The 10,987-nt window shown below is 38.2% G+C and overlaps 1 protein-coding gene across 2 annotated transcripts in view; it reads left to right on the forward strand.

Moving 5' to 3' along the window:
* The window catches only part of NKD1 (NKD inhibitor of WNT signaling pathway 1), a 115,564-nt gene extending 104,949 nt beyond the window's left edge, over positions 1-10,615 (forward strand). The window contains exons 9-11 of one of the 2 annotated variants that reach the window (XR_003925130.1): positions 2,701-2,831; positions 3,610-5,571; positions 5,871-10,615. Coding sequence is in view for 1 of the 2 variants with exons in the window: in XM_030026426.1 (XP_029882286.1) it covers positions 2,701-2,831; positions 3,610-4,184 (706 nt within the window). In the remaining variant the exon portion in view is untranslated. Of the gene's footprint in view, positions 1-2,700; positions 2,832-3,609 lie in introns of both variants that reach the window. The other variant, XM_030026426.1, reaches the window with a different exon arrangement.
* Positions 10,616-10,987: the final 372 nt, after the last annotated feature.

Below are 10,987 nucleotides of genomic sequence, written 5' to 3' on the forward strand. Positions count from 1 at the left end.
TCCTATTCATACTGTGTATGTTGCAGGGATGTTTGTGCACTCTGGCCAAATTGCTAACCCTCAGGAAAGCTCCCTGAGGCTCCTCTGTATCTCACGATATTAATGCAGAGGCTTTGCCTTTGAAAGCAGCAATGATGTCTTGTGAGAAGTGCACACATTTCACAAATTCAGTCACTTAGGAATTCTAGGCAAGATGTGATTAATATTCAAGATAAAATGGATAGAAATATTTTTATCCCAAAGGTGGGAGATAGATGGGTTAGATTTTTCATCTGCTGGAAGCTACTGGCACGAGTTTTCACCTGTAGGGCTAATGCAAGTATCAAGATGAAGTAACTGGATTCGTAGCTAGCTTGCCTGGCATAATGTGGTATAAAACTGAAGGTGGAAGAGCACTGGCAGGCAACTTTGTGGGTTGGGGATCTTCATGCCATTCTAGTTTATATTTCATTTAGTGCAACAGGGAAAATATGATGCACACTAGCCTCTAAAACATCTTCCTTTTACCCACAGATACACATTCTCTCTCACTCTTTCTTTCCTGCTTAAGTGATTTCTCCCTGACTGGCTTAAACTTTATGTTATCAGTGAGCGTAGCTTTCAGGAAATGTCCTTGCATTTTTTCTGCCTTGTGCTCTGTCACTGCTTTGTTCCCCTTACCTACTGTATTGCTGTGTGCTTATTACCATCAGGATGGTGCTCCAGCATGGGAATTTTAGAAGAGGCTTTCATACACTCCACAAACACTTAAGCAGATGCCTTTTTTTATTAAAAACCAAACCAAACCAAAAACCAGTAACAACACTGTATATTTTTACACACTGTGCTTGATGCATGGTTGATGCATGCCTGTGTCTTCCCATGTGTATGCAGGAGAGCATTGTGGGGCTGGATGCCAGACGCTTCAGTTCTCAGAAGTACTTCAAGTTCTCTTTGACAGTGGAGCACATCTCTCATCAGTATATAATTGCTTCACTGTGTATATTTGCATGAATATTGTTGAACGTCATCTTGCATGTAAGAAAGCTATTAGAATGCAGGGCTGTGGCAGTACTGGCATAGTTTTTCTTCACTGTCTTGATGAGAGATGGAATTTATTACAGTAACAAAAACCCAGGTTCCTTGTTAACTTAGTTTTCAACAGACAGTGCTGTATACAGTGTTACTTAATTGTGTTGGATCAAACCCAATGATGTTTTTTCTGGGTTAACTGTGCATTGTCTTCAGCACATGTGTGCAAGTCCCAGTGGTTTCCACAGGCAATTCATGCCTGGCAACTTCAGTTAGCCAGGTTCTAGCCCCCAAGATCTTTTATGTTGACCTGCTGAAGTGTAACAACCTGTAAAGGTGTGTCTGAGGCAGGAAAGGTACTGAGCTGGCTATGTATCCAAAGAAATAAAGAATATCTGGACATTCCCTCTTTTTTGACAGTACCCCATGTCACTTCTGGAGTTCAAAGCTGACTCAGAGTCTTTAAAGTTTACCTGCTTTCCAGGCAGACTCTCCTCCATTCAGGAGACTCTACCTCTATCAAAGTAGAGCAAAAATGATCTTCCAGGTAGGTCAAGTCTTGTGACTTCTATCAAAGAAATTGTAGACCTGTGTCTGACAGAGACACAGGGGACTCAGTTCTGTAATGTCCCTGAACAGTACTATGCTAGACCAGGAAAGCAGTTTGTGCCAAAGCTCAATGGGATCAGCAGCCTCTGGAAACCTGGAAATGTGTTAATAGACTAAAAGTGGCATACTGAGCACCATACAGTACAGAGCCCATATTTAGCAACTGGTGTAGGATACAAGGCCAAATTCTGGTTTTAGGTTGACATCAGTGCAATCACACAGAGAAAGAGCAAAGCCTATCTTGCGGTCTTAGAGACTGAGCTATCTGAATGACAGGCAGTGTCTTAATCAAGAGTTTTCTGCTTATCCTATTTGTTATATTGAAAATATCGTTCATATCTGCCGACATCCACTTAAATTGCTGAAATAAATTGTTTGGCATTATGGGCTACAATACTGTAAACCTCTGCCTGATTTTTTTCTGCCTCATAAATGAATGGTATTTCAGATATTCATTCTCAGGAAATAGTTCTGCTATAAATAAAATTGCAAAGCTGAGCAGGAAAAGGAGTCGAGATTCTGAAGCCAGCGGCTGATCTGACCTTATTAATTGTATTTCGGAAAGCAGCGGTTATCTCTGGGTATCCTACCAACACCTTCTCTTCTTAGGCTTTCTCTAGTTACTACACCTGTGCTGTTGCCTGTCTTTCTGAAGCAGATACACATGAACGTTTATCCAACATGAGACTTACCCCAGCGCTTCCTGACAGCGGTGGGAACAGTCATGAATCAAACAGCAGGTTTTCTTTGGCATGTCCAAATTAGAGAATCACTTTGGGTTTTGGCCCTAAGTCAGAATGTAACAAACCTTAGGAGCATTTTTATTTGTTTTTGCATGCACGATGCAATTTAAAAGCCTCCTTTGCTTTGCAACATCGGGGTCAATTTATGTGAGGGGAAAGAACAGTCAGTTCAGGCCTATCGACTTAGCAAATCCGGTCATCCAGAATTTCAAGCGTTTGTTGTTTCTTTGTGAGCAACTCTTGTCACTTCAAAGGGGCCATTAGTTGTTGGTTTGCAGATGGTGATAACAACTTTAAAGAAGTTCTGCTGAATTGTAATTTTGCTTCCTGCTGACAGATATCACCAGAGTGAGAACAGTCCAGAGCAAAGTGGGTGCTATCGTCATTGTGTTGATGAGAACATTGAAAGGAGAAACCACTATTTGGATCTTGCAGGAATAGAAAACTACACATCAAAGTTTGGGCCAGGTAATTTAGTAATTTACGTTGCAGCCTTTTCATCTTTTCTTTCTTCAGTTGCATGTTCCAAGTCAGGGACAGTGAACTGTGAACCTGTGTGATTTGTCTGTAGTGACTTACTGGAAGGAATAGGACTGTGAATACTGCAAGATAATTACTGGTGAAGGTGGTATCACAATGGAATGGCTAATGTGCTGCAAGCCTGCTTTGAAGTGCTTGTTTGTGTAGCTAAACTTGGAGGTGAGCCTAGGAGAATAATCTTTACATCTAGATTATTAAATTTAGTCTATGGGTGAGGCGAGGACTGATTTTTCGATGTTGGAGCTCGTTCCCAAGATGATACCAGCACATTGTGTTCTCCCTACTGACCCCAAAACTGGAGAATGTGGGTTCATACCTGGAATTTTGGTTTCTGTCCCCAAATTAAAGGGATTTGGATTTCCTCCCTTTCCCTCTGCTCTGCCAAGATGTTACTATTCCACTCAGTTGTTTTGATGAATTTCGGATAGATGATGGCCAAGAGAAGGTAAAGGAAAGACTTTTATATGTGCACGTGTGCGCATGCACACAGGCACACACATTCTCTCTTATATAGATATGTATATGTATTTGTGTGTGTATTATTTACTAGTCAGAATTATTAAATGTAATTAAACTAGACAGCTATAATTGCATTCACTTCCTTAGGAAAAATTCAGTCTGCCAATTAATGCTATCCCTGCCAACTGCATGCTACTAATTAAAACTTTGAAATACTAGATGACTAACTCAGCTTGTTATTTCCTAGGATCTCCTCCAGCAGCTCAAAAACATGACCCACCAAGCAGAGTTGTGAATCAGACTAGATCCCGTTCTCATGAACCTGATACCTTCCATGCTCACCATAGGAAATCTCAAGTGGTGGATCCAAGCCACATCAATCTGGCTGAGAGTTCATATGCCAAGATTGCAGAAATCCAACAGAGGCTCCGGAACCAGGACTCAAACAAGCACTTTGTGAGGTCCCCCAAGGCCCAGGGCAAAAACATTGCCCCTGTGCATCCTGGAAGGGCAGTAAGAAATAAACCTTTTCAAGGGGCGCCCATGCCAATGGCTTCCCCAAGTGCACGGGTGGGCCAGAATCTTCCTTACCTCCCCTTGCAATCTCAACAGGTTCACAAGAAGCATAAGCAGAGGGCAAAGGAGAACCACCAAATGTGCAAAACCTTCCAGTCTCCAGGGACAGTTGTGGAAAAGGAACATGTGAGAGACCTGCCCACAGTCATTCTATATGAAGGCCAAGTTGGACAAATGATACAAAGACACGAACACCACCACCACCACGAGCACCACCACCACTACCATCACTTCTACCAGACATAGAAGAGATCCCACCAACATCCTCCAAGAATCATCCCATATGAAGGAAATGCGTTCTTGTGATACCAGAACTAAGGCATTACTACGATTAATATTATTGTTACTCCATTAATATTCAGCTAGCATATATTTTAGAGGTTATATGGAACTCTTGAAACTTACCCTATTTATATGTTGTGGAACTGCATAGCTTACTTAAACACCTTGTGGTTTGGGGGTTTTTTGTTTTGTTTTGTTTGGGGTTTGTTTGTTTTGGTTTTTTTAAACTGGCTTGTAAAACAGCAAACAGCCATAGCTTTTTGAGCTGTGATTTAATACAGGTCGTCAACGCACTTCTTTACAAGTACTACTTCCATTGTAGTAGGAAAGATACTTCAAACACTATTGCAGACATCTAGCTTACCAGTCTGCTCTATGTCGGCTGATCGCACACAAGCCTTTTATCAGGGGAGCAATGTTCGAAGGGTTGGACTCCAGAGATACTCAGAATAACAGAAAATACAAACAGCTGCTACCTCTAGTATTATTCAGATTTTATTTTCTTTTTATTGATTGTAATGTGCTACAGGGGGGGATTTTAATATACTGCATTCATGTAGCCTGTTTGTGTTCACATCCTTTCAAATTATCTTAATAATTACAAGTAAATATTAGCTATACTTGTCAACAGAGCTACATTTGTATGACTTACACTTTATTGGAGATTCTTCACTGACACAAGTACAGTCTGTTATATACTGGGTAATATTTAAATATACTTCTTTTATTTTTGTTTTTTCTCTTGCTTACTCTCCATTCTGTTTGGGGTAACCATTTGAAAAGAGGAGGATGTGAAATGGGGTTTTCAAAAGCATCACTAGACTTTAGCGCTTGGGCCATAAGTATCATTCATGGGCGTTTGAGAAGGAGAGGGGTTGTTTGGGGGTTTTGTTTTGTTTAAATCCACAGTTCTTTGTTTTGAGGAAGAATTGAGGAAAATATACTTTCTCACTTTAAATGTTGGCAAATATATATAGAATATAAATATAAATATATATATAAATATGCACACTCTCAGGTACATTTTGTTGTGTTTTAGAAATCTGTGGTTTGAATATTAACATTATAGGGTTTTTTTCCACAACAGTGACTTTTTAGAAACATATGCCATGGCATTTTCTTAGGTGCCTCCAATTTAAATTTCCCCAGCACCTACCAATTTGTGCTTCTCCCAGTTTAGAGACAATTCAACATGTAAAAAAATATCATTCACAATCATTCTGGCCACTTCTACTTTTTCTGTATCAAAGGGCTTCCATTCCATGAAGGCAAATGAGACCATACTTAGAAGACCTTACCGGCTGCTCAGAAATGTGAAGGTCAAAAGCAAATTGGAAAAGTGAAAAAAAGGGTCAGTACATTCAAGTTTTACTTTCTGTGGGGCCCAGATTTATAATACATTCAGTTGGGTTTTGTACAGATCACCATTTTGCAGGTAAAAAGTGACTGAAAAACACCTACGTTGCTTTTGGAACTTTAAAGTAGAAAACTCCTCACATAAAAACATAATTGTTCTATAAACATATTTGCTTTTGGTTTTAATTATTTTAAATGTTGTGGTATTTTGTCTATAGTATATATTGTAAAATGTAACTATCCCCCATTGTTGTAAGCCCTTTATGATTAGGGTATTTTTTTTTTTTTTACTAGAGTTTTGATCAGTCCAAAATGGGGTATTACCTTACTGCTGTCCAGTTTTAGAGAGATGTTGTCCTTTCTAAGAACGTGGAGACATCAGCTTTCAAAGAGAAGTGGAAAGCCTTGCCTTCTTGTGGAATTGGAATAGAATCACTGCTTCATGGTAATTAGGTCCATCTCTTGTCTCCCTGGATCAGCAGTTGTTTAGACTTATTGTCCTCTTTAAAAAATATGGTTTATTTTATTTTTTTTTTAGCTGTCAGCAGTGTGTTCTGTTAAATCTAACAAAATGTTTTAAAATGTGTTTGGTCTGTGTGACAACTGTACTGTTCTGTTTATTTTTAAAATTCCTAAAGTCCAAAAATATTTATATGCAGAATTTTCTGTATTGAAAATATGAAAAGGCCACAAATTTGGTTAGTTACCACTGAGTTGTTCTAGTCTAAGCCTTTTTTGCTGCTTGTGTATCATTCTTTTTCAATGTATATATAATTATGGACTGCAAAAAAAAAAAAGGCATTTATATGTCTAGTAGAAGGAATAAGCTTATTTATATTATAGTGTTAACAAAGTCTGATGTATTCAAGTGACTTACGTTATACCGCATGCAAACACACAAGTGTACATTCCATCTAAGAAGGGATGCCATGCTATTTGTTTTGAAGATGTAATTAAAGCTGTTCTCTTTTCAGTAGAGCATATGCCAGAAAGACTGGGAGGTGGGAATTGTTTCTTAGTCAATTTTTTTAATGCTGATTGTTGCTGAAAACCAGAAAAGGTTCTGGAAAACTAGAGTGCTTTCAGAACTGTGGGTTTTTCTAAGAAAGGGCAGCAAAGGGGCATAAATGCTCTTTCACCCAAAGATAGTTTGCTGGAAAAGATAACAGCACCAATAACAAAATCCCATCTGATTGAAAAGTGTGCAGTACTAGCTGTGCCAAGTGAACTCTGAAATGTAACACAACTGACCATTGGTTACAACCTTGCATTGATTTGTTTCGGTTTATTATATTTGGAGATTCAAAAGACAAATTCTACCTTGCTCAGACTCTGTGAAATACAAATGCATTTTAATAACGTGGCATCCCCATACTAAAACTTTACACCAGCCGTGTATGAACATACAGTATCTAAATACTGAGTTGCAGTTGTGTTACGTGCATTAAGTGTGAATAACATGTAGCACAGTTTCTTTTCACAGAACCTTAAATTTCCGTATCTTTTAAAAATGTTTGCTTTTCAGTATTTTGTATAGTAAATATAGATGGTTTTGACTAAATGCTTTATTTATTTAACAGCAAAAACTGTGCCAAGAGAACCCCCTGTTAATTAAAGTTTTACTAGTTCAGAAAGTATATTTCCTTCTTGTTATTGTGGATTTCAGGGGCTTATTGCAATTGCTGTCAGTGCTTGCAGATCCCACTGATGAAAGACCTTGCATTAACATTTTTGGGAACAGGATCAGGCCATAAGGTATGGACTGGGCATGCTTTGGTTTTATATTTAAACTATCAAGTTTCAAAGTTAAATTTCTTGTCCCCTACTGTTAGACCTGTGTTGAGTAACTGATTTTTCAGCTTGTTAGTAATTCTGAAAACCTTTTTAAAAAAAAAAAAAAAAAAAAGATATATATTATTTTAAGTTGCTCAAAACTGTGGCTGAATCAAAATTTAAAATAGATTAGTTTCTGGTTAAACAAAACATTTCATTTTCAAGAAAAAAAATAATTCAGAGTTAAGTATATTATTACTATTTAAAAGTAACATGGAGTGGCATGAAGAAATTTCAAATGAAAACTCCAGCCTTCTTACTCACTTATTCTGTTTTTACACAAAGCAATTCCACAAAACTAAGCCTATCCCAAAATTTGCATTATTTGCTGAAAAAATTTCAGCTGAAGAATTTTGCTTACCTCTACCAGCTGTGATTTTTGGGAAGCCAGGTTTTGAAAAGAAGGATTGCTAAGCCCTTCTCACAGCTTCATGTCCACCTAATACAAAGTAAACTAAGCTAAGAATAACGAAGTAAAATCTCTGTCCCAGTGAAATCTCTGTCCCAGTGAAATCTCTGGCAAGACTGCCAGATTCCCACTGGCTTCAGGGTGCCTATTATTTCATTCCAGGAATGTGCGTTTGAAGTCTACATAATGTGCAGACAGTGATTTCAGTATTTATTTTTTATGCATCTTACTGCTGATGGTTTTGTAGTAGCTAATATTAAATGGAAGTTTTACTGTAAGAGATCAAGCTGTTAAGTTAATTAAGATTAACAGCAAATACTGTGCTTTATACTTATGTCATTGGAGGACCTCAAGGCACTTCCAAATGTCTTTGAAACATCCACACGTCATTCAGTTACTGTTAGAATTAAGACCTAATTCTGCCCTTGGATGGTGAAGTACAGGTTCTCCTGGCATATTGGCAGACCAGCCCCTTAAGGCCGTAACAAATTAAAAAGCCACATATGTGACCTCTATAACTGCCTTCCTACTCTAGTCATCATGAGCACAGAACAGCAAAGTATAGCTGGAGAAGTACCTTAAAGGGGGGGGGGTGTGTGTGTGTATGTGTGTGTGTGTGTCCTGTGGCAGAAGTTAGTGAATGGCACAAGATGGATTCTGACAGAGGTGATCTTTTATAAAGGGATATGTACTGTGTATGCTCAGCTGTCTACAAGATGCCACACAAATACACACATAGATGAATGCTTACTGTTCTCCGTATGTCATTGTGTACCTCAATTACTGAATGACAGATTTCATTTGTATTCCAATTAACAGGAAAGTTAGGCCCCTTGGGGCCTAGATTATACTTGAGAAAAATTCATCATGCTAGAAAATTTGCAAAAACATTCACCATAATTTTTGCCTGGAGTACAGGCAAGAATGTTCATGTTTGGAAATGTGTCAGCTAATCAAGTCTCACCTTTAATTACCTTGATGCAATTAATCAAGATCTGAAAATAGGTTTTCAAACATGACTTATTCATGGTTTTACTGGGAATCAAGTCATATTCAGCATCCTGTTAGTTGTCAGACTTTTTTCTTAAATGTACCAAGCAGAAACATGTTTGAAAATTCATGAAATAAAAATTGAATTTAATGTGTTTTCTAAATAGCTTCTGGAAGAAGACTTCTTTTCTGATGCACTTAGCAGCAAAACCAGCCTCAATTTATCACATAGTAATTTATTTTCTTTGGATATTTGACAGCTGTTCAGTTGATTTAACTTGGAAGGGGCTGTTTGGGGATTTTTTTGGCTTGTGTACATTTAAAATGTGCTCAAAATGGGCTAAAAGGAACAGACATAGAAAAGCAAATAACTTTATATTGAAATTATTCAGTAGACATTAAACTGCATCTTATTTGAAGTTTGGATTATAGTTATTAAATAATGAGGTTTTCAATGGTGTTTTAATTTACTTTTATATTTCCATGTAATTCTATATAATTTGATCCTACTGAGCTAAAATGATAGAAATCATATGGATGAGGTCTTCTAATTTCTTTTTTTTAAATAGCAGGACCTAAGGACTATTCAGATGGATTACTGTGAGGGTTAGAGCTGTGAAGAAAGACTGGCAAGGGAAGGATGGAAGGATTTGAGAAGTGTAGGGATAGCACAGAACTGTCCAACAGAGGGGTGGGGGAGGCAGACAAGAGGCAGGAAAATACTGTATGGAGAAGCTATATTCATATTACTTTTTGGAATCTCTTATGGTATATTTATTGCTCATAAAATAGCAACAGTAGTTCATAGAATGCTTTTCACTGGGAAAGCTTGAAAGACTTTCTAGAAGAGGTCAATCTCCAGCAGCGGGAGGCACAAGGCAGGAGAGCTGTAGATAATCACCAGTAGGGCTGTGGCAGAATAAGAAATGATGCCTCAGTTTCCTGAGTCCCTGTCCAAGCCGAGGAAAATGTTGGCAGAAGCAGAGGTGTTTCTACAGATCTTTTCAATATTCTTTAGAACATGTTTTGAATAGTAGCATCAGTTCTTTTTCTGTTTGATTACAAGCACATGTTAAGTTGGTCAGATGTTGCCCAAAGCTTCGATATCTGTCCTGATTTTTCTGAACACTAAGCACTAACTATGCCTTGGAAGTCTAGAAACACAAAGTATAATCTTTATATCACGAGAAATGGCAGGCTGGACCTATTGGTTGTCTTGTCTGAGAGCAGGAAGTTCCAGAAGTTTTGTTCCAGAAGAATGCTGAAGACATAATGTTAAGGGGCTTCATAAATTTGGCAATGGGCAAACATTAACAATATCAGGCATACTGGTAATTATGTGCACTGTGCTTTCTGTTTTTTACAACATGCTTATGAAGTGGGGTTTGTGTCTTCCTTTTGAGTGCCTAGTCCATATCGGCAAAGCAGCCTGTAATTGCTACCAGCTAAGAGATGTACTGTTTTGGTGAGCCTGTGCATTGCGGATGAAGATACAGGGTTCAGATCCTTCAGGTGCTAAGTGCTTATTCTTGCAGTTAATCCTTCCCATTCTGTTCTATTCACAAAGTATAGTACGGTGAGCCTTTGTGAATTTTCTAATAAAGCACCTAACAAACTGGGCCAAATTTGTCTTCAGCTTCACAAATGGAAGCCAGAAGAGCCCCATGCATGTCTTGGAATTCGGACCTTCAAATGCAGTTTGCTATATGAGTCATCATTTTTTCTTGTACTAATTTCAGATATTTGATAAGCTCTTTTTATGGTTTACAAGTTTAAAAAGACAAATAAAACTTTGTAGATTAAAACATTGGTTTGGAGGTTGTATTTTGTCTGTTCTCACTGGAGTTCTGTGAATGGTCTTTTTCTGTGGGCTTTAGCTTAAACCTACAAAGTGACTTTGGAGTGGGTGTTTATAGTTCTTCGCTTGCTTGTTCACAGGATAAGACCGTTGATAGATGAATAAAGTGCCACTTGAGGTTGTTAACAACCAGGACTGGTACCTCTAATTCAACTAAGATAAACAGTGAAATGCTATGGCAGTTAGCATTAAGGTCTCACTTGGCCAGCGCTGATTTTTAAAGTCGTAGATATGGTGCTTTATAGATGCCCATGGCTTGGAGCTATTTATTCCGTCCTTGCTCTGAGTGCTGTATGGACTCCTGTGTGGTGTGTGCCCAGG

The sequence above is a fragment of the Aquila chrysaetos genome, chromosome 9 (genome assembly GCF_900496995.4).
Source record: "Aquila chrysaetos chrysaetos chromosome 9, bAquChr1.4, whole genome shotgun sequence".
NCBI classification, from domain to species: domain Eukaryota; kingdom Metazoa; phylum Chordata; class Aves; order Accipitriformes; family Accipitridae; genus Aquila; species Aquila chrysaetos.